A 24,655-nucleotide genomic window follows, 5' to 3' on the forward strand; every position below is an offset into this window, starting at 1 on the left:
CTTGATGTTTTTTCAGCATTGGAACAACCTCAGATTGAGAAAAAGAACCAATCAAAAGTCACTCTCAACAGCCTCAAGTTACAACTTCTGTTCTTTCTTTTTGAGACCTTGGTATTTCTTATGCTTCTCATGTTCCATGTATCCATGTTCTTTATGTTTCTGTCTCTGCATCTTCTGAGAAGCTGGATTATTGCTGCAACGTGTTGTGAACATAGACAACAATTTTTCAAAATGCTGATGGAAGGGAGAACGAACTTATGCATCTTCCAGGAACATAATGCCATTTTGTACCACAATCGAATAAATATATTACATTCAGTTGTGATAAAATTGCTGCATAAATAAAAAAAAAACAACAACTTCAGAGAAGTTCAACTTTGCATCATGGCAATATTTTATGCAATAATGCAGAAATTGGCCCCCGTCTCTTAAGGAGACAGTTCTTTGGAGTATTGAACTGAGAAGTTCAAGTTCAAGGATTTCTCAAACATGAATGAAAGAATCAAAACAACCCACCAGGTATGTTTTTGATGAGGGAATATTATAACATTCCCTCATGTTACTCAAAGACGTTGATTTTGCAGAACACTTTCCTTTTTAACTTGTCTGATATATTTTACATTTTGATAAATTTTTAGATTTCCTAAAAAAAATAAAGAAAAACAGACATTGCCTTCTTGATTAGCCCCAAACAAAAAAAATCTTGATTCAAGACTCCAGACTCTTGAGCTATTTGAAATAAACAGGGAAGTGTCTATTCCTAATTGACATGACATGAAAATAAGATGTTGGGGAACAATTGGCAAGTAATTTCTTTCTCCCAAGCACTCGTGTCATCCAGAGTTGTGTCCTGGGCTTTGAATTTCAACTCACATTTCAAAACCTTTGGTCTTACCTTATATTTTACTAACATAATAACTTTGGGAGTTTCTTTGTGAATGTTTACAACACACAGGTGCATGTTAGTAAGTTAGAATACCATCATAACTTCAGATCAAATTAATAATTCAATACAAAGAGCAAATATTTAAAATTATAGATTCATTAAACCCTGATTGATGTATTTTTTTAAGTGTATATCTCTAAAATGTTTACTATCTTAGTTTGCAGCTAATAAAAAACCCCAAATTCAATGGGAAATCTAGGTCAGATCAAAGTAAGCATTTTCTCAATACAAAAATGTTCCCAGCTGATAAAGAAGAGTAACCTACAAAAATTAATTGCTGTAGAAGTTGGCTGTATGCAGGTATAATAGGTATAATAAGCCAAAAAAATCTTCAAAACTGACAATAAATATGAAACAGCACATTGGCGTACTGTGAACTGGACAAACATTTCTGCATTAATTATTTTTGAAAAAGTGAATTTTGGGTTTCAGTTCACTGGAAGTAATCATAATATGAATATCATTTTATGAACTGAATCAGTTGCAAAGTCACAGAGAAGCATCACATGACACAGGTGTGTACAAAGTATATAATCAAGTGTATTTTCATCTTTATCCACGTTCTGTACACATATTAAGATCCATTTCACATGAACACTATACAATAGCAATGAGTGAGGAATGGTATATTTTTTGAGCGCTGAGCAGCTCACATTAAATGGCACTTTCATAAAAAATAAAGAAATCACACAGCATGAGCAGATAAAAGAAAACAGAGTTCTCATCAGATTCACTGAGATTCAGCACATATAAAAAGCACAACAAAATAAAACATTGATTGTTCCATCCTTCTGTTTCCTCTGGATAACCTGAATGGCAAACAATGGAAAAAACAATGAGATATTTGCAGCTATCAGAGGAGAGTGTGCTTCTTTTATCATATTTTTTGTCCGGGTTAAAGTAGAAAGCAATCTAAAATGTGGTGTGTTAAGAAGAGTGGTAACAAGATACATCGAAATATCAGAGAAATATTACAGTTCACAAATTTAATTATTCATCCCACAGAATAGTCTTTTGGATAACTGATAGAAAAAAAATCAATACTTTTGGCTGCTTTACAAGGATTATCGTATGTCTCAGAGCTATGCTTTCATTTTCAGTGTGCTTTTTAAATTCCCAATGACAGCATAGAGGAAATAAAAGGTTATTAGTGAGCCGGCCTTTCTCCAAAATGCTCTTCAAAGGTGGGATTCTGCAATTCTCAAAGCTCCATCGAACTGCAACAGTTTGGATGTAGTGATGAAATCAATGGTGGGTGGTGGACCAGCAATCCTGGATGTATTTGTTTTGATCACATCCTGATCAGTCTGCTAACCTCTATATGTACAGTACATACAAGCAGTGCTTGTAGAGGAATACCTTCACATGTTCACAATTATCCCTTCATTATATCACACAATTCCTCAGATTCATTTGACTGAAACATTCGAGGACTGCCGTGTAGAGGTATGAATTTCATGACCACTTTTACACAGAGCTAGATGTCCTGGCTCATTTACAGTACAAGTATCCATCAGTGAAAATAATCCCATCTCATGAGGACGGATGAAAGCAGAGCGATCGGGGTAGTTAAATAAAAAAAAAGGAAACACATAACATAACACGAAGGCTGCCGATGGGATGTCTTCTCCAAGTGAAAAGGGCTTTTGCTTCGAGTGTGCTCGGGATGACTGCCAGGGCACTTGCTGCTCATATACCATAAAAATTCAATAACTGGCCTGTTCTGCCTCATGTATCATAATGGGGACATTGAGTCTCAGGATAGAGAATTATAAAGAAGTCCAAAGAAACTGGATGTTCTCAGCACTTTCTTCACAGTACCATATCCATGCTATGTACAAAGCCTAAGTGGATGTTCTCTTTTCTAGCTAAGTTAAAAACATGAAATAAAAATTGTACACCAACAAAGAGATGGTGAATATAGAGTGTCCATTTTGACACAGATGATGTGTTAGATCTCGTGTCATTGACAGGGAATATAGCACTGCTGGGGAACTGGGCATCCTTGACTGTAGGGAAACCAATATCTATTCGCTTCGAGTGAATGTTTCCTTGCGGTCTGGGATGTTTTTCAGATACCTGATGGATTCAGATTGCAAAAAACAAAACCAAAAAAAAACCAAAAAGGAAAACAGCATCCTCTCTCATCCTCCAGTCTCAGTCCACGGTTGCCTATTCTCCTTCTCTTTCAGACATAGTATTCCTTGTCTTTGTTCTTTTTGCCCTTTGTGATGGCCTTCGCCACAGAGGCGGTGGCTGTGCTTTTGTCTTTAACCGCTGTTCCGTTGCCCTCCACAGTGGAATTGTTGGCAAAAGTGTGACCCTGGTCTGCTGGGTAGGAGCCTTCATCCCGGTTGCGGTACTTGTACATGGCATAGAGGAGGATGAGGATGCAGAGAGCAGCAGCAGCCACGATGCCGACCACCATCCCTGTTGTGCTACTGGACTCCCTGATGACTTCTACGGCACCTGGTTGGTTCTTTTCATCAGAGGCTGTGGGATTGGCTGTGGGCACATGGGGAAAATTGGGGGGGTACGTTAGTCCTGGTGTGTTACGGGAGGATGGAGGAGCAGGGGGCAGGAGCACCTGGTCGCGGGTTTTCATTTTGCCTGCGAGAATGTGGAGCTGGTCAGGATTGGTTGTGGGAACAAAAGGAGGTAAAGGGCGGGATTTCTGAACTCCACCCTCACCGACGGCGGGAGGTGGAGGAAGGACTGTCCTGTCAGTGACCATGGGGGAGTTATTATTGTAAAAGTCCTCATCATCAGATTCCGTCATCTCTCCCGAGCCGAAGGCCGAGACTTCCACAGGGTCACCACAGTCCTCCTGGTCCGGGGGGCAGGAGGGATGAGGGGGTAGGATCAGGGACTCTTTGGTGGTTTCAAGAGGGGAGAGGAGGGTGGGGGGAGGAGGGATTACAGGGTAACGAGTGGCGATAGATGGGGGCTCAAGGGAATCCACTGTTATAATAGGCAACACTAATTCACCTCCTAGAAAGGAAAGAGAAAAAGTAAGGTATTCCAAATTAGAACTTGTCTGACTAAACAGTTCAACATAATATTTTCTGGCATATATGCTAATGTCAGTGATATTATTATATTGCATTGGCTTGCAAAAGTATTGATGCTCTTTGAATAACCACAAACTTCATTGTGTTTTATTGGGAATTTTTGACAGACCAAAACAAAATGGCTCAGACTTGTGATCTGGGAGGATAAATATTTAGGTTTTTCTATCGAGTTTGTTATGCCAATATATACACCCTCACCCATTTAACTCTATTCCTTCAAAATAAAATCTAGTTGAAACAATTGCTTTCAGCCCAAAAAACAAAACAAAACAGATTAAGGCCACTGAAAAATAAAAAAAAATCAACAAAAACCCAAAATGGCATCTTCCAGGACCCATTCGACCTTGTATACAGACATACTCTTCCACAAAGTTAGTGCCCCTCCTGCACAACTCACATCTCTGTCATTGAATCTGGTTGCTTCCAATTGACCATCTATATTCAAGTCATAAACCTGTCAAAAAAGTCATAATTCAAACTTTTGCACAGAATTCTGAGGAAAAACAACATTTCAGTCGCCCTAATCATCATCTATACTTCAAAAATCATCTGTTTGGTAAATTGTAATGTATTCTCAGAGAGAAATCTTTTTTAACAAACAGTGGCTGAATTTCTCAGAGTAAATACTCTTTAAGCTCTTCAAGCTTACTGAACTTGAGCCCTTTCTGAGAAAGAATGGACAACATCTTCAGTGTCTATCTTTTGGGGTCACTGCAGACCCCAAAAGATCTGCAGTGAAGGACATTCCACAAAGAAACCTCTAGAATTTTTATACTAAAAATCTTTTAAAAAAAACAACACATCACTGAATGCTTTTGCAAGACATTGCATATAACACTCTTAGAGGTGTGATTTGTAAATGCCTGGGTATGCTACAGAGAAATCCTTAATAACACACAGACATACGGTAAAACAAAAGCTTAATGAGGACACATGCAAACACACAAAGACCCCTAAGAGGGTGAAAGCGCAATGAAAGGCACGTGACAAATGGATGAAAGTGCAAAAAATTAAATGGCCGTGCTGCTGTGTGCACATCTGTGGGCAGAAATTCAAGGAATACAAGAGAGGAAACAAATTATTATTTGAATGAAACTCAAACATATTTCAGAGGTTGAATATCTATCTGTCTGTCCATCTGCTTCTATTTACAGAGTTGTATAGATATTTATGGTGACTGCATTCCCTTTCATCATTATCATTTGAGTCACATGTTGCAGAACCAGCCAGCAACAAACAATTCTGATAAGGTCATATTAATAATGGAGGCTCCCATAATAAGGTCAGGCTCGTTCTTGAGTTTCAAAGCTTGTAACTGACACAAACCTGATCTACTGTCATCCTATCTTAATTACTCTGGCATGCTCTTAATTTTCCACACTCATTTTCATTAATTCAGTCCAACCGAGTGATTTGCAGATGGGTATATGATGGGTAAAAATTAGATGAGGCTTTAGTGACAATCAAAATGAGGACAGCTGTTCGAGCAAGTGGTGGAAAGAGGAGTGGAAACACAAAGAAAGAATTAAACTGCTGTGGAAAACAACAACAGAACCAGAACACTTTCTCCGTTAACAATCCTGCGCAGGAGTTGAGTAGCAGTCCAAAAAGATGTTTTTCTGGTTTTCCCATAGGCTACCCACCTGTTCCAGGCTCACACTCTTCCAGATCCTCATCGTCACTCGGACACTCAGCTGATGCCACCAGAATATCATCAGAGCTCTGAGGCTGAAAAAAAACCCCAGAATGAACAAACAATTAACACATTTCCAACTAGATTTTTTTTTCCAGCTGCTTTTTTTCTTGCTGACTGTTCTATTTAAGGACTATCTGCTCCACACAGAGCTATTCCACAGAAGTATTTTTATTGTTCTTTTGCTTGGAGCAACTCTGGTAAGAGTGCATGTTCAAAATGAGCACATATGCAGCTGCTTTTTATCCTTTAACCCCTGTGGCGGTTTTATGCACTGTGTGCAAACAAAGAATAAACATCACTGTTAGATTACCTGTAGGGTAAATGACTTTTAATACTTTCTATTTTATTGTGAACAGGTTTGTTTTGTAAGCAATTATCTTGCATGAATTTCCACAAAAACATGCTGTTTTAAGTTAAGAAGCAGAATGCAAGGACGACTATTCTTTTGGTACATTGAATGTACTTACAAGACATTTTGGTTTCTGATTAACTCCATCCATCAATGGATGTTTTTAAATAGAAATCTTTTAAATTTTCACCTCTAACCACATCTTCCCATTGGTTAGAAATAAGGCAGTGTTGTTTCCATTTCTGTTCAACAAAGCTTTTTTGCTCATGGGTTTGGTCATGGAAGCAATGGCAGTTTCTGATATGTGTGATATGTCTCGCCACCCAGGGTGCCATCCAATCAGGAGTGGCAAAAGGGCTCAGAAAAAATACACTAGATCATGCAGACTGATCTTGAAACAAGTTTTCTACTGCTTACGTGCATAATGCTAGTGGGTGACTCAGATTTGCTACATCATAATTAGTGTAAGAAAATATGACTGCATACGCTGGATGCTAAAAATAATCAATGGTTATTTTGCTCTTTTTCATAAAATCTGGACTACTTTTTGTCATCTCTAGGTCATAATATTAAATAAGTCAGTTAAAAAGACAATTTAAAATAGTTTTAGATTTGATTTGTACAAACACATAAAAAGCATGTGGAATATTTTTTACCATCACATATTTTTTATTTAAAGTCCTTTTAATGTAATGCTAGAGAACATGGTGTATAATGCATCAAGGTCCCTTCTTTAGCAGGACACCCCGAGTCAGAAGGCTGAGGCACTTTGCTCGTAGTTACAGGAAAACAAACTGGAGAGTTTGGAAACATTTCACATGAGTGGTTCTACTATGTTTTTACATTAGTCTTTGTGTAAAAATCCATAAAACAAAGTAATGTTATTGATAAAATGATCATAATGCCAATAGAGTATTACAGTAATTTAGCAGGATTGATAATTTGAATTATATTGCTGGTTTTTGTTAAACAAGGTATCAAAACAATAAAACTGACTATGATCATACTCTATTTTATGCATAAAGAGCATACACAAATGGTATTAATAATTTATAAGTACATCTTTAATATGTTTGTCTTCAGGGAAAAATTGAACAAAAGCACAAATGATTTTTGGTCTTAGTAAGAACGTTTTCAAATGTAAGAAGCCAAGGTTCATTTCTCTAAAATGTCACGGCCTTTCCAAGTGTACGAACCAAGGAGCCTAATCTATCATCTGATTTCCGTTCGGTCGTGTGATCGTGCTCTTTTATTAGAGCTTGAGAGATCCTGAAACCTGATGGCTACTTTTAAAGGTTTTAACTTAGTGCTGACTTTTTGAACACAAGGCTTTTCCTCAGACTTCAATTTATAACTTTTGATCTTCTCTTTGCACTGTTCCTTATTTTACATTTCAATGCATGTGTATCAATAATGCATGAAAAAGTTCCCTCCGACTAAGAGCACAACGTGATACGAGAAGTAATTGGAAAGGATCTCGATCTTTATATTACTATTGAGAAGCCCTGCTTTTGGTTGGCTGTGGAACTTGCTATAACTTTTAACAACCGTACACGCAACAATTTACTCTTTGTTTGTTTTTTGTTTTTAAAAATGTGTCAACAAAACATGATGTATTGGTTAGCAGAGGAATGTGTTCAAACTGGACTGGGATTAAGGTAAAAAAATAAATAATACAAATTCAAATTCAAAGTAACCAGAAAAATAATAGCAACAAGGAACTATAAAAGTAAATCAAATCAACACAGACAACAATATTAAATTAGATGAGCCTTATCACACATCGTTTCAAACTATTCTGAAACAAGTTTGGCCATAAATATCTGACTCAGAGTCTGATTAAGTTCCTTTTCTCAAAACCTTCAACTTGTTTTCATTTAAGCTGCCCAACCTTTGAGATGCTCTCCCTCAAGCTGGGAGATTGCTGCCGGCGGGTGGTGGTGGTAGCCATGGTGGTTGTGGTTTCCATAATTGTGGTGGACATGTCGGACACGGCCAGCGGTGTCACAGAGGTGGTGTCTGTAGTCAACGCAGAGAGCGAGTCTCCGACCAGGCGCAAGTTCCCTTCCACCTGAACGCTCGGGTCGTTTTCTGCAGCCAGTTTGAGCACCTGGAGGCCGTTGTAGTACAGCCCAGAAATCTGACCCTGGAAGGGCCGACCCTTGTCGTAGCCGCCAATTTTAATGGCCGCCTGGCTGTTAAAGATGGTCAGCTGTCTCCCTGATGTCAGACAGAAACATGGACAAAGAAAAGGCAGGAAAAAGAAAGCAGACATTGACAAAGTCAGAGAACTATTTTTTTTTTGTTTTTACTGGTAAAGCATTTGAACCAGGTGAGCTTTAAGGATTATAGAGATTAATACAGTTTTAAAAAGGTTTATTTAGATGTTAACTTTAGAAGGGAAGCTTAAAACGTTGACTTCACAGTTGGTACAAGAGGATTAAAACTTGTTTAGGTGTCATTTTGGACGTGTTTAAACATTTTAACTGAACACGGTGGGAAAAACAACTAACGCCATTATTAATCTCTTAGCTTTAGAATAAATTTTGTGTGCAGCTCTGTAATAAGTATTTTCCCCTTAGATGTTTCATTTTTCTCTTTAGAATTTTTTGTATGTTTCAGAACATCAAACAAATTGTAATAACAGTCAAAGAAAATCATACAGTTTCCAGTTAGGGTCTTTCTATTGATAGAAAACCCTCCTCTAACCTAATGACTTCTTGTGAATTTCTGGCAAATGCTCCCATCAACTGATAGCTGTTCATGTTTTTTTTCCCATCATTATAGAGAAATTTTGGCCCACTATCTGTGGATTGAGAATTGCTTCTATTTAGCAACACTGCAGGGTTTTTAAACATGAACGACTTTGTTAAAGTCATGCCACAGAAACTCAACCTCATTATGTTTGGCTTGAGCTGGACATTCTCCTTCAGGATTTTCTCTAAAAGAGGAGAATTAATGAATCAGTCAATTACAGCAAGACATAAAAGTCCTGGCTCAGACCATCACTCTACCACCACCATGTTTGACTGCATTATTCTCTTTTTTTGAAGATTTAACAGAAGACACTTCTTCCAAAAGGACCTGCTTTTTTCTCGTTGGCCCATAGAACATTTTCACAAAGGTTCTGAGGATCAGTGGGGTGTTTATGGCAAATGTGAGACAGTCTTTGTTTCCTTTTTGGTCAGCAGGGGCTTTGACCTTGGAGCTCTTTTTACCAAATCTCTACTAACTGAGCTAAGAGAGGCCTACAGTGGTCTGTAAGCTCTATGCTTAATCTGAGACCCTTTGATTAAGTCATCGACAAGTTCTTGAAGTAATTTTGTTAGGAGGTTTTCCACTGTTTCATCTGTTCTCCATTTTCTTTTGGAAAATAATGTTATTGAGTGGTTTTCTAGAGTCCCAAAACTTTCAAAATGTTTGTGTAACTCTTTCCAGACTGATAGATGTCAATGACTTTGTTCATCTGTTTTTGAAGTACTTTAGATCAGAGTAAAATGTATTATTTATTCTGACAGTGTAGCCTGTTTCATGATGTTAGGCAGGCACCATTTAACTAATTTCTTCATTCTGCACAACATTATGCTTAAATGTGAACTCAGCTTTCTAAAAAATGTGGTTCAGCTTATTTTCTTTTTCATGATTGGATAGCTTTTTAAAAGTGTTTTTTTAATGCTTTTACTCAGTTTATCTTTGTTTGATATTAAAATTAGTTTGATAATCTGAAACACTTAATTGTGACAAATGAGTAAGCAAATCATAAAATTGTAAGGGGTGAGTACTTTTTCACAACACTGTATGCCGTGTCCATTTTTTATTCCTTTTTTAAGAATTTAAATCTCCCGACTGTTAAGCTTCTTACTATGTGAAGCTGACTTCTCCTCCCACTGACCCCTTCAGCCATTAGGTCTTTAAAACATGCTTTGCTAGGGATTTCAACACATCCAGCTGTGTCCACCCCCTTGAGAGGGGCAATGATAGCCCACTGCAACATTGTCAGCAGCCTCACTGATAAGCAGTTACATCACAGGACTGCAGTAATGGGCCTAACTCAGGAGAATACTTATTAGCAAAGCTAATGGCTGCAAACAGTGAACTGCTGTATTTAAACAGCCTGTCAGGTCTGCTGTGTTGTGGTAAAATATACTTAGCGTGGGAGTTTAGTGTGACTGCAGAACAATATGAGGAAATACAAGGTCACAGGGAAAAAGGAAAGGGAGAGCAAATTCATCTGTGCGATCACATTCAGAAGTTAGGGTTTAAAATGTTTAGGTGTTATGGAAGACATTTATATCACAGGTTAGTTTCACTTGGGGTTACCGAAAAGGTTATACAACATTTTAATGATGTTTTATGTTTAATAATTAGACACAGCATCTATTTATACACACTGATTAACAGGGATGAATGGGGGTTAGACAAGGGTTATGAGCTTTGATTAAGTTATTTTAAAATGTTTAAAGGTGCAGCATCTCCACAAGGTGTAAGGATATGAAATAAATATCAAGGCTGATATAGTGCTATGCTTCAAAATTCATTTTAAGGAAATAGAGGCCATCCAAATTCACTGCCAATAGAAGTTCAAATTTGAGAGGAAATTTGAATGAGGCTAGCTAGATCCCTCTCATCCTTGTGTCCTGGCGCTGCACCTCTTATGGGGAAAGGTTATTTAGTGGTTATTTCTAGGGTTAATTCATCTAATAATTTTTACCTTTATCGTTTATCCACTCGTCAACTACCCGACCAAGTCTGTATGGGATTCTTTGTCTAGCAATAGCCAGTCGTTCATTATCATAGTGTCCTTCAAAGAATTTGGAGAGACAGGTTAAAGGTTAAAGTCTGCAAGCTGAAAGATCACAAGGTTAGCAACAATGTTCTAAGGTCTAACAGGGTTAACAAGTTGGCAATTTTCCATCCAGCTGTGAGTTCAAACAAAGGTATGCTTTACTTAGAGCCATCTAGTTATTGTGAGTTACATTCTTAAAATGCTAATTAGAGAAATGTTTAGGCTATTTATAATTCACTACACTAGTTAGTGTGATTTATCTATTTATTTAAGCAAAGCATAATCTTACATCAGAGATCAATTACAGCAAAATCATTTTATGCAAATACAGGTTAATTTAGGCACACACAAGAAATACATAACAGCTTAATGATTCAAACAAAGCCAGTCAGAAAATCCCATGCAATTAGGCAGGAGACTGCAGAACCAAAATTGAAACCCCAGTTAGTATAGAGAGCTAAAGTCTCAGGCCTCTTCTGTTACACAATATATGTACATTGCATGCACAATTATCAGGAACTGTCAGTATTTTTTAATTACTTAATTATTGGAACATAAATGTTACTGAATTCAAATTTGCACGTTATACAAGGATGTTTCATCTTTCTCCACTCCATGTTAAGTGGTAAAAGTTAAGATTTATTTATTTAAGGTTTCTCCAAGTACCAAAGGGAAATTAATGCTACAGAATTATAAAAGGTAAATAAAAGGAAGAAATACTCAAAAACTTATTTTCTTAAATGACTTTTTGAAAAACTCATTTACAAAAAACAATAACAGCAAGCAACTGACTCCTTTATTCTCAAAATTAATAATGTACCTAGTAGGGAAGCTCCAATCTAGATCCAAGGTATTGGACCAAATTCTTTAACATTTTTAAGTGATCACCTGTACAACTGATGAATGAGCTGAAACGTTTCTAATATTTTGTTGCACTCATTTGTTCTTAACAATGAAGGTGATAAAAATATCTTATATCCACACTAATACAGAATTTGACAAAATGCTCAGGTTTAACTCTTTACTGCAGCTAGGATACTTCTAGATCTTACATGATGCCTGTTCTTGAGCTGGGCACCCCTGCTGTTCAAAGAGTTGCCAAGTTTGACATGACTCTCTCATCTGGATCCATATAAGATGAGGGAAGTAAAAAGGTAGAGCTCATTCTTCATTATTCTTTAAGTCATTTGTTGATTTGAAGGATGACAGTGATGCAGTGATTAAACAGACTTCTTCCTCAGCCACTACAAAACAGATCATCTTGCAGGAGTTACCATTGTGTTTGGAAATGTTATCTTCAGTCCCTCATTAACCTGAAACACCTGTCCTTCACCTGTGTCAGCTCTGACTTTATCAGTGATCCAGAAGCAGGTTTCATCATGACTTGCTCTGACTTCATCAGCCATTAAAAACCTAGGAAGACTCAGTCTGAGGTTATCTCAACTCATCTGGTTTCTAATCGCATGCTACAGAATTGCTTCAGCCTCATCATTGTACATTTTGACATCACCTACAAGAGGCATTTCTGGCAAATATTAGCTTTATTTTTGATTGTACGGGAACTTTGCTATTAACATGCAATGTTTGCTTTCACTAGATCTCATTACTTTGACTTTTCAGCATCATCTTAACACATTTTTAGTCAATTAAATTCAGTTTGCTTTTAACTGTAGTTGCTTTGGGCTAAAAAGATATTATGAAATATGATGAATTAATTCATAAATTTTCTATTGGATAACTGCGCATAAACAGTGGCTAAAGAAGTGAGTGATTTACTGGGAAGACGTAAGAGGTCCTTTTAGCATTTTAATATCTGACATAATTAAATTCTGAATTACCAATGAAACATGAAGAAATAACATATCACTGTTATATGTTTTCCAACTCTACAATATTTGGATACAGATCAGCCACCAAATATATTTTAGCTTTGAAAAGTTAATAAGCCGAAGAGAATGATGACTTTAGCTCTCTATGTACCACATGCAAGCACAAAACATTACATCTACAACAAAAATTATGGTATAACAGATTAATTACTCTGAAAAACAGAAGAGCAAGGTTAGCATCTGAATATGAGACAGTGTGAATGTGTTTACGTCATTATGATTCAACAGACAGTAGGTAGTAAATTAAATAAAGCTGAACATGTTTTAAACCTTTGGTGTGTCATAAGACACACCTGCACTTTTGATGCTTTATATTATCACTACTTCATGACATTTAAAGCCAGAAATGCTTTACAATGGTCATAATTATCACCTGCAGCACATGTTGCGCACTCTTTCACAGAAACAAAGCCCTCCTTTATGATTGCTCCGGTGAACTTCAATCATTTACTTTTGCAAATGTTTAAAAATCACTGATTACTGAGTGGGAGCTAAATAAAAAAATGCACACATGGTCGTCCATATTATACAATTCTGATTTCGGCACAACTGTGGCAAATGTGCATGACTGTGTGTATCCGTGTGTATGTGCGTGTGTGTGCGTGCGCACGTGTGTGTGCTTTGAGCACCAGCTGGAGGCAGAGAGGGGACTTGCTTTCCTCTCGCTCTGCCAGACTGTGCACCTGTGCTGAATGATGTTAATTACTTGATTGCTTCAGAGCAGGTTAAAGCACAGGCAGCAATGATCACATAATCTATGGGTTTTTATACCATTTGTGGCTCTATGTGTAGTTTATATTTATGAAGGTTAGTGATTTTCCTTATGATGTGTTGCCTTCCTCTTCTCTGATTGCATCAGTATTTTTACATTCCTATGAACATTTCACTGACAAGAACATAGTAGAATAACCCTGATAGTTTATATTACTATTGCAATTAGTTTTGCAAGATGCATAATATCTGATTTGATCTGAAGTTTAAATGTTGGTAAATAAGTGCTTAAAAATGTTCTTAAAAATTACTTGAACCAATTTCTTCTTGAGTGCGTGTTTTTTTTTTTTTTTTAAAACATTGACTAAACTTCTTTTACTGATTTTCTGTCCCTGAAATTTTATTAGTTCAGCTTTCATATGTGTGTGTACAAATGTCATAATTTGCAGAGGTAATTATATTGATAAAATTGGCCAGCAAACAAAACTACTTTCAGTGGACACTTGCAAACCCCTGAAGCCTACGGAGAAAAAAAAACATTCATACTGCTCTTCATGTTAATCACAGTTTACGCAACACGCGGTCTCGCTACCCTTACCTGGTGGGTACCGCTCAATGACTGGATGGTTGTCCACCTGGAGAGTGGCATTGCCACCACTGCGTGTGAAGCGCACAACATGGTACTTGCCATCATTTACAATGGCGGCAGGCTCATCAATAGTGATGTCATCTGTTCCCACATTAAAGATGACACCCACTTTCCCTTGATCCTGCCAGCAAAAGACAGTTAAGGAGTTAGGCAAATGACTAAAACAAGGGATATGTTTAGTTACCATGAGAGAGAGAGATTGTAAAATAAAAATAAAAAACATTCTTGTTTATCCCAAATACTCTGCTGTTGTCTTGTTGTCATTAATTAAATACTGTGTACTATGTAGTCTTGTCGTAAGACGTTTTACCCATGCTAATTTATTTTCTCAAAAGTAATTATTTGACTATATTTACTTATCTTACTTTTATATACAAATTTCTAAATTAACTCTTTCATGCATAGTGGTCACTACAGTGGACAGCTATCTAAAAGCCATTTTCTTGTGCCTCTTGTGTATTTTTATGTTATAAATGCACAGACCACTGTAGTGGACACTAATGCACCATAAAATACACTATCAAATACTAGCCATGAGATGGAAATGCAAAAAAATATTTTTGTTAAATTCATTATGGCTGACAGACAAAGAAATATGCCAACCGACCCGAACCCTCCTTTTATCGTAGAACACTCTGGCAGGTTAAAAAAAAATATTGTGACATCAAATAACCCCTAAAGAACAATACTACTGATGTATTTTTTCAAATAACTTTGTATTTGTTGAAAATTACAACTGGTCAACTAAACAAAATTAAACAATAAAATAGTTTTTTTAAACAGATTTTTTCCTACCTTTTTTATGCCTTAAGAAAATAAAAAAAAATTCTGACACAAAGGATCATAATTCATGCATGAAAGGGTTAAGATACATGGCATTTCACACTGAAACGACACAGAGATGAGCTAAAATGATTGTTCAAACAAAAGATTCTGGTAGATCTGAACAATATGCTAAGCTTTTTCTTTAGGGTTCAATGAAAGTTCTCCTCTGGAGTCAGCTCAGGTTTCCTGATTTTGATCACTCTTGACAGAACCCTGCTGTTTCTCTTTTGGTTGACCAGCTTCTCATGTCTTTCAGTCTCTCCCAAGTCAGACCAACAAACCTCCCTGAAAGGTCAGAGCTGCTTCTTAATCTGCACCCTTTGGGTGCTGTTATTAAGAAACACTGGAAAACAAACAGTGTGGTTTCTGTGCCTTGTTGACTTTCACCTTATTGCCTTAAAGTCTTTCTAAATGCAAGGGATGGTGGCAGTGGTAGTTGTAGAAGACATTAGAAAAAAAAATGCCAGGCACACCAAACATGGAGTTTTACTTCACTATTGCCTGAGCAATGCCTGAAGCCACAAAGAATATGGAAGAATGCATAAAAATATACTTTGTGTCAAATTGTTTTTGTTTCTGCTTTACTATGAACAAACAGTGCTGAAGTTTTTATTTAAAAAACCTTAAATTCAGCAGACTGTACCCCCATAACCTGAGAAAAGATGGTAAACAAACACTGACATTGAGTGGTGCTTTACTGAAATGAAACCCTGCAAACGGCTGCTCCTGCGTGCCACATTAGGATGACAAACCCAGCAGGCCTCAGAACCGTTATGCAATTGAGACTGAGCTTAACTTTTCTTTTAAAAAGTTCCTGGGATGTCACATTTATTATAACTGATTGTTCCTACACCCCAAATTGCATTAATGACTAAAACATAAAAAAAAATCTAGAATCTAGACAGAATTTTTCTTTTCTTTTTTACCCTCAGTGACAGCTGCTATTATGTGATGTAAAATCTGTAAAATTGGTGCTTCAAATTCAACCTCTAATCATATGTAAAATCACTCATGTAGGCCTTTGAAATAAAAAAAATGATAATTTATGCAAACATATTCGGTTTTGAATTTAGAGGTCTTCTCAGAGACCTTAAGTGTTTCTCTAATGATGTAAAGTTTGTGATTGGAAAAAACCATAACCTTGAGACTGTTCTTCAGTAAAGATTGGGACTGTGATGGAGACTTTAGGTGCTTTTATGTTACACAAACAAAGACTGAACTAGAAGCAGCAAGCTGGTTGGAGGAGATCCTTGCTACCAAAGATTATGAATGACCTCAGAGATGTGCATACTCTCTTGAGAAATGTGTGTTTGATTTATTAACCACACTGTGTGCTTGTAATGGTTCATAACAAGCTTTTCACTTTTGCTGCAGCTTCATGATAGTGAACACAAGAATAGCAAACTGTATTAAATAATGGCTTACTGTTTCTACCATTGACCAAATATGTTTATAAATAATTTTTTCCAAGTATGAATAGTCCCAACAGTTTCAGTCCTTCACTTTGTAATGACTGAAATAAACATTTTCTCATCAAAAGCATGCCATTTATTTTTCCCTATAACACTGAGTTGCTGAAGGTTGTCCTTAAACCTAATTTATCACAATATCCAATTATACATAGAAACATTATAATGCATTATTTAATGCAAGAAAAACATAAGAAACAAATGAGCACTTTCTAATATCAATTTCTGAATCAGTTATTTTTAGTATTCAGTAGATTTTTGTGTTCTAAACCTATTTTTTTAAAACATTTGTTGTCATGTCTAAGCAATAAAAGTATTTCAGGGTGACAGAATCAAATCTCTTAAGTAAGTTAATTTGGTTTTCTCCAGAATAAAACACAAACAAGCCCTGAAGTCATTTAATTCATCACTCATGTGCAGAGCTATCAGTGTGGCTAATATTATGAAGCTACAGCAACAGCAGCAGAATCTGGATGTCAGTAAAAAATGCCTTGCCTATCAGTGCATCACATGTCAGAGCTGCAGCTTGCATACCAGCTCAGTTTAACTCCTCATTACATGAAATAAAAACTCAAGTCCCAGATTACAAGTCTAAGCAAAGCCTGAAGTTTTCCAAATTAAATGCCATCACTGTCTTAAAGATGATCAGCTAGATTACCTGAGTGTTATTATAAATATACATCCACATTACCAAATTTTACATTCAGAGTTCTACTTGTTTTTATTGTCTGCTAAATATTGTACCTCATAGCATGGTGGTGCTGTTGTCAACACTGTTGACTTGATTTAAGGTTCAAATACTGGCCTGTTATTCTTTTGCATGGAGTTGCATTCAGGGGTTCTCTCCTGTTTCCACTAACAGTCCAGAAAGATAACTGTTTCAGATCTGAGTGTGTTTGCGCATGCTTGGTTGTTCTGTGTATCTCTGTGTTGCCTCGTGCCCAATGACAGCGAATGAAAGGCAGCAGCCCCCCAACCTCACATCCATTAAGATGGATGAATTGAATTCAATGTTCTGTAAAAGACTCAGACATTAAATGCTCGCTGTCAAAATAGGCTTAGAGGTGTTAATGAGAATCTCTACCTAATATAACTTTTTTTTCTAGGCATAATAGGGTTGAGTAATGAAAGAGTTGAAACTTCGACAGAGTGAACATTTCTGTCATTTAACTACCAGGTTTTTGGTTTATGTACAGATTATTTTGAATAAACTTCAACAGTGGGAAACACAGTTGTCAATATTGTTGTTTTATGATGCAAAAGCACCAGCTAATCAAAACCACACAAGTCAGACTGAAGACGAAAACCCCTGCTGTCAAAATATTCACCCCTCACACTTGGTTCATACAAACCTGTCAGCTAATTAAAGTCAGTGTTACTGATCCTCAGTGGGAAAGATCACAGTGTTAGAACACCTAAGTCACACAAATGCACGACTAGAAAGTGCACGACTTTTCGCATACATAATTAATCACTCTTACAGTATCTCTCAAGTTCAGTCCTGCACATTCCATGTTTCTCTGTATTCCACAGGCTTTGTAGAAGGTTACTTAGACTTTAATTACTCTACTGATGAGGCCGTCTGATGAGTAGTTATTAGACAGCTACAGGGCAGAGCGACCTGAGGTTAATCTAACCCTTATGTTGGACAAAGCAATTAAAATCCCTTAGGTCAAAACAGTCTGTTGCTGAAAATTGCAGCTCCATAGAAAGATGGTCTCTTGCAGCTCCATAGAAAGATTTGCATCTACTTTGATTTCTTTCCGGCTCGACAACAATATAGCAGCAAAGCGGCTTGTGATATTTGGTATGACAACAATGTAGCTTCAATTAACCCAAAGTTCTTTTTTTTGTTCATTTACTGTTTCTGTCGGTTGATTTGAAATAACCTTCCACCTAACTCAACTGATGAAGTATTCTGTGACACCATCAGCTCAATTCTCAGAGCTGAGAATAGAATTTATTCCCATTCCAAGGGAGAAGGATTGATTATCATGTAGATAAATTATGATCATAAGGATTTATCTTTGATTAGTTGAAAAAGAAAATCCTTCAGGGCTCTAGCACTGACAGATCTGTGATGAGACATCATTGCCACTTGATACATCTTTAAACAGAGCTTAAAGTGGACGGATCATTATTCTTTTAAGAAGACCGGCAGATCTGTCTGTCTCAGTTTGTCATCAGCCAACAGTGTTCCTCTGTTCTGCCTGGCTTTACTAGGTTCTTTGCTGTAGACGTCTCAGTGCTGCTGGGGATTCGGAGGCTTCTTATCTTCTTTCATTCCCAGTGGAATAAAGAAAGTGTCTTTTCAGCAGCTCAGCGATAGGTATGGCAGACAGTAACGGATACAATTGTTGGTGAGCATGGAGAGCTGATTTTTTTTTTCATTTTGGAAGATTACTTGATGGAAATGAGACATCAAAAAATAAAAAAGCCTTTGAAGCGTTCATCCTTTGAGCTTTTACACATTTCCCAAATGATCAAAAGAGAATATTTTCTCTAGAATGACATCCATGTGCAAATAAATTATTACAGTAAACTTTATATCAGATGTTTAATTTTACAAAAACATTTATCAATTTTAAACATCAGGCTTTGGCTTTTAATGACCAGTGACATGTAGTCTTGCACAAAGAGGTTGTTAGTCTTCTGACACGCAGCATTTTGCATACAGGCTAAAAGGTTTAATTTAAGCCCCAATTGACCTGAGTTCCACCTCCCATGTTGCAGTTTCCTCTGCTTGGCTCCAGGAAATTTGCAAACCAATTACAAACCATCTTAAAAACCTCTGAAGCTTCACTAGAACAGCTGGATTTATTCTGCAATGAAGCTGCACACTACACAATTCTGTTTACCAATTACATGATTTTTGAAGACAATGAGATGTGACTCATTTTATTTAGCATTATCAGAATAAATGGAGTCTGACTACATTGCAGAAATTTCAGATTTTTACTTGTCAAAAAAAAAGACAATGCATAATTTTACTATAATTTCCCAATCATGTGTTACTTTGTGCTAATCTGTTACATAATATTGCAATAAAATACATTGTAGTTTGTGGTTTTGATTTTGGTAGTTTGTGATTTTCCCTGGATGACTTCTACCTCACCTACGAATTTGAAGTAATAAGTTTAATAAAAACATTACTCAGCAATTTGAAATATTACTCAGAAATTTGGCTTGTTTTGCCATGTATTTGATAAATTTATAATAAAAATGCATAATAAAGCATCTTCCAAACCTCATCTGGTTACCAAATAAGTATATATTTTGCCTCTCTGTGGTTTGACGCACAGCTGTGCTCCAAATCTTCTTCAGCAATTCTAATTGACAAAAATTTCTCAACAGTGAAAGCTTTGTAAGTTGCATCTTTTAGACACTCATTAAAAACATGATCATTTGAGGCCATCATTAGTTCCTCTAATATGCTCTCTGGTGAATGCTGGGATGGTTTGTTCAGTTTGTGCAGAGTAATTGGTCTATGGAGCTGCTGCACAGGCCATGTTCTGAGTAACAGTTGCAGTGAATTGTGTGACTACTCTAATATGGCACTCTTCTGTTTCACTATTATTTGTCTTACTTTAGTTCTAGATAATAAAAAAAATAGATGGGTGTGTGGAGCATCGAGAAAAGGGCTCCTATCTGAATAACCTATATGTGTGCAGCATATAAAAGTCATAAATCATCTGTTTCCTTTACTATTTTCAGCTCTCCCTTGTGGGCAGTATTGTTTTGGCCAGCAGCAAGCAGTTTCGTTTTGCCTTCCCATAGTTTCCACAGTCCTTTTAAAATGATAATTAAAGCAACGAAACAGAACGTGTTAAAAAAAGGAAAGTTAAAATAAACACACATTTTATGAAGTGACAAAAGGCCTCGACACCCTCTGAAATCTTTCTGGATTCCTTTCCACAAAGTGGTAATAAGGTGTCAAACTAAGCAATCTGTCTCGTTGTGAGAGGCTTGGCAGCCTCTGAAAAAAGGAAGAAAAAAAATTGCCTGGTTTGCACGTCACAAGGCAGGCTGGGTCTGCATCACACATTTAAAAGTAAAATAATTTAAATGAGAAGTGTGGAGAAGTATGTGCCCTTTTGGCTGAATAAAGAGACTGTTACAAATTAATTAACTGACATTTATTTGAACCACTTTAAAGGTAAATCTTTCAGCGGTTGATTCTCTAACATTTCACTGGAATATCTAAAAAATAGTCAGTCAGTGTAAACTGAGAGAAATTATTCCTCAAATTTCAGTTTTAAATGCCTGTTTTACTATAACCTACAGGCATAATTTGATTTATTTTATTGCTTTTAAGATTTAGTGCTTTGTTACAAATTAACAGTAGTTTACATGGTCATCAAGTCTAACAACTCAAAAATAATTAATTTTTTACTTGTAACTCAAACAGGGTTGGATATCTTGAAATTAGTGGTACATGCTAAAAGGCAATTATGGACTTTGCAGAGGGCTTTTTAAAAAATACTAAGCATGTTAGATTAACAAAAAAACAATAAAAAAAACATGATCTAGTAGTTTGCATTTTACAAGATTAAATGTCTTAAAACATTAGACAACATGCTGATTTGTGCTTAGAGACCAATAGATGTTTTACTCTTGTAGGCCTTGATGAATTTTATGCTTGATATGGATTTCATTCATCATCACAACATTTGTGTGTTCAGTTACAGGTGACTTTAAATCAGCTGTACATGTGTGCCTGCATCATTTTCATCAAATACAGCACCATCACAGGATGGCATGTGTTGTTCTACCAAAGAATGATTCAGGTTTGATTTATGATAGGATACATAATATGCTTTCAGTAAGCATGTGTTCACAACAAACTACATACACACCAGTTTTTGTCAGGTGCTTTGACAACAGATGTGATTTTAATTATTACACCACTTGCAGATATTTGACAGATTGTTTGCCTTGTTTCACATCCTGCTGCATCTACACACTAAAACAGACCTTGAAAAAATAAACTCGCATCTGCTGACTCACTTGGACTTATCACCTTATTTAAAATGAATTTGATCAATTTTACATTAATTTTTTGTTTGCCTTCAGCCTATATTGACCACATTTTAAAAAGTATTTTCCTGTGGTGTACTTACAATGTGCAGTTGGAGATAGTCTCCAAGCCCATGGGTGCTCTCCACACGCACCAAAATGGCCTCCTTCTGTTGAGTGCTGAAACCCACGGCTAACCGGTCGGCCCGGGTGCTCGGCCTTTCATTGGGGGCCCAGGTGAATGTGATGAGGGCCCCTCCTTTGCCAAAGATGTATGTGGTCCCAGCTGGGAACAGACAGAAAAAGAAAACATTAGAAAGTCGTCTTTTTTTTTGTTTTTTTTTGCAGGTATTTAATGATAGAGCTCGTCAAGCACTAAAATTCAGGATTTACATTTGTTCTTTTCAGCTTTTAAAGCACCAACCCTTGCATGAAGATGAAATTATGCTTTCTCCTCTCACCCTCTCTTAACAAGGCCACCTCTGTCCTCATCTGTGCTTGCCACTTTTTAGGTAATTCAAAATAATAAAAAAAACAAACCAAAAGCTTCCATCCGACTGAAAAGAATGGAAAATAATTGGGGATAAATCCTTTCATTTAACAGTTACTAAAAAACCTTAATTTAGAAAGTAGAATAAGGGTTTTCAAAGTAGGAGGGCGACAACCATTAGCTGAATGATTCTGCCAAATAATTGTCATAAGATGTCATAAGAGAATTTGCTTCCGCTTTTCATTTTTACCCTGTCTATCATTTGATTTTTATTTTAAACAAGAGCAAACAAGTCAAAACAAGAAGGGTGACTGGAGCTTTAGAAAAGTCAAAGATTAAGAAATGCGCAACACTATACATTAACTGCCCTATATAAAGATGGGTTGTATTTCAATATGCTTTTTTTTAAAAGCATAAATTCATGTCTGATTGAAATTTCTCCACCTGCTCCTTCAGATTCTGGCAGGTGCGTGGCAAAGCGATGGCTTCTGCCTGAACTCTTTACCACTTAAGTTATTCCTCTCTACTCACAACGATTCACGTCTGTCCTTGAAATAAATGAGGAAACGTTGAAGATAATTTAGTCATTTACAAATCTAGCTCAAATTAGAGAAATACCTGGGAATATCTGCAAAGTAATGTGTTTAAATTCTTTTGCTTGTAAATCAAATACCTTTGAAAGATGTGAAGAGATGTATTGTGCCGGTTGTTCGCAAAACCTGCTGCAAATTGCTAAATTCTGTAATTTGTTCAAGGATATTATGAGAAGAGCAGTAATCCATTTATGCACCCCATGCATATGTAAATCATGCCAGCTCAAAGTTAGGACTTCATGTGGTGACTGCAGAAAGTGCCAGATAAAATCTTATTGTGCAGCGTGCAGCTGTCATGCAGCTGGGAGCAGAAACAACAATCACCTTAGAAAGAACACAGCTTTATGTTTATGACACTGTTATCACACCTGAAAAGTGTAGTGTATTATTCAGTGAAACTGAGGAACACTTGAGAAGAAAAAATCGTCGCCCCATTTTCAACAATCTGCAAAGGCTCTTCTGCTGAGTGCATAAAAGGTCTCCTATTGTGGAAAACTAACTGCTGGCTGACAGCTAAAAATAACATTAAACGCTTCATCTGAGGGTTCAAAAAACACCTTGTGCTGACTTTGAATTTAATTCAAAGGGTGAGCTCTCCAACAGTGATTGTTTCCAAGTTAATTATTTCTTATTGAGTTAATCTTAATTAATGTCTGGGATTTGCAGTCAAATGTGAGTCAGTGACATTAGTCACATCAAAGAGGCTCACTGAGTGGTTTATTAGTTTCTTCCTTTCAGTGAATGTTATCTACATCTGGCCTCTAAGTTTCTCCCCTTTTTCTCCACAATTAAATTACTTAACAGAATCTTGAGCATAGCCTTAGACGTGGCTTTTCACTTTTTCAAATGTTTTAGATTTCTGCCCTAAATACAATATTTTAGTAAGTTCTAAAAAGATTCACATTGGTCATTGAAAAAATACATGTTATTGCATTTAATGCATGCAATCAAATGCATACTGATTGCATGCATTCATCAGTGGGTGAATAAGCCCTTCGAAATTTAAATTAGAGATATAATGGACTTTATAATAAAATGTATTATCATTATTATTATTATTATTATTATTATTATTATTATTATTATTATTATTATTATTATTATTGATATCCTTCCGTGATTCGGAACTAACTAAACACAAAGGTTTAGTTAGTTCAACTGGATCTGGTGTATATGAATATGCAAAATGAAATGAACATTGACTTTCATCTGAAAAGAAATGAATGCAAATGGACTTAACCCCAAGTTGCTTTACAATTTGCATGTTGGTGTATGAGTAAGTGTGGCTGGGTGAATGTTTCTTTAGCCTAACAGCTCTTTGATTAGTCAGTATGACTAGATACATGCAACACATAAGAATTTCCAGCTTCTTTAGCAAAGACCATTTGTGTCTTACCCTCCTTGTGGAGAGTGTCTCCAGTGTCTGCTAAGCAGCTGCCAAGTTAACAGTTTTAATGTTGATTATTTAGGCCACAGCATAGTATTTATGTACGTATAATTAACAGTATACGAATATAAGAGAGGGTTGTTCAGTTGGTAAAGTTGTTGTGTTGCAACTGGAAGGTTGTAGGTTTGATAGTGTTGTCTACTTGGGCAAAGCACTGAAGTATTGATGTATAAATGTGTGCATGTCTGTGCTCTAGTGTAAAGGGCTTTCAGTGGTCAGAACGGCTGGAAAACTGCTACATATGCTCAGTCCATTAATCAACTTAGGATTTTTTTTCCTTCGTCAGAGAACAACTGGATCATCCTGTTTCAGACTTCAGAAATAATACTGAAATTTCCTCATGTACATCAAACATTTACTGCACTCCAATAGCTTTCCTCTGCAGCCAATGCATACTGGTTTTTAGAGCGCTCTTCCCAATTGATTTTTATTTTGAAGAAAGGCTCCAGTAGTCTAAATTATCAAATCAATATTTAACTGGGCTCTTTAGCGTGAAATCTTCTGCACCACTAGCTGGCTGACCTGCAAGGTAAATGCTTAAAAATCTTTTTTTTGTAGAGGTAACTATACAAGATATTGCTTTTAATATTCAAACTCAGACAAGACCTCAAATTATTCTTTGTGGACTTTAAATCATTCATGAGAAAAATGAGGTTTTGGGGATTCTGACCTGGCTGAAATTGAATATTGCCAGCTAATATGAACCATGTGATATCCT

General features: G+C 36.5%; 1 protein-coding gene across 6 annotated transcripts in view; it reads right to left on the bottom strand.

Annotated features, from left to right (window-relative positions):
• Positions 1 to 1,464: 1,464 nt before the first annotated feature.
• nrxn2a (neurexin 2a) overlaps positions 1,465 to 24,655 on the bottom strand; it is a 155,200-nt gene continuing 132,009 nt past the window's right edge. For 4 of the 6 annotated variants that reach the window (XM_055043569.1, XM_055043568.1, XM_055043567.1 and 1 more), the window contains 6 exons: positions 21,512 to 21,693; positions 14,047 to 14,218; positions 10,774 to 10,863; positions 7,954 to 8,282; positions 5,661 to 5,745; positions 1,465 to 3,937 (listed from right to left, as the gene is read on the bottom strand). In XM_055043569.1, the coding sequence (XP_054899544.1) occupies positions 3,135 to 3,937; positions 5,661 to 5,745; positions 7,954 to 8,282; positions 10,774 to 10,863; positions 14,047 to 14,218; positions 21,512 to 21,693 (1,661 nt within the window). In that variant the 3' untranslated portion in view covers positions 1,465 to 3,134. The remainder of the gene's footprint in view (positions 3,938 to 5,660; positions 5,746 to 7,953; positions 8,283 to 10,773; positions 10,864 to 14,046; positions 14,219 to 21,511; positions 21,694 to 24,655) is intronic. The other 2 variants (XM_055043571.1, XM_055043570.1) reach the window with 2 other exon arrangements.

This window comes from Poeciliopsis prolifica, unplaced genomic scaffold, assembly GCF_027474105.1.
Source record: "Poeciliopsis prolifica strain line A6 unplaced genomic scaffold, Auburn_PproV2 SCAFFOLD019, whole genome shotgun sequence".
Taxonomy (NCBI): domain Eukaryota; kingdom Metazoa; phylum Chordata; class Actinopteri; order Cyprinodontiformes; family Poeciliidae; genus Poeciliopsis; species Poeciliopsis prolifica.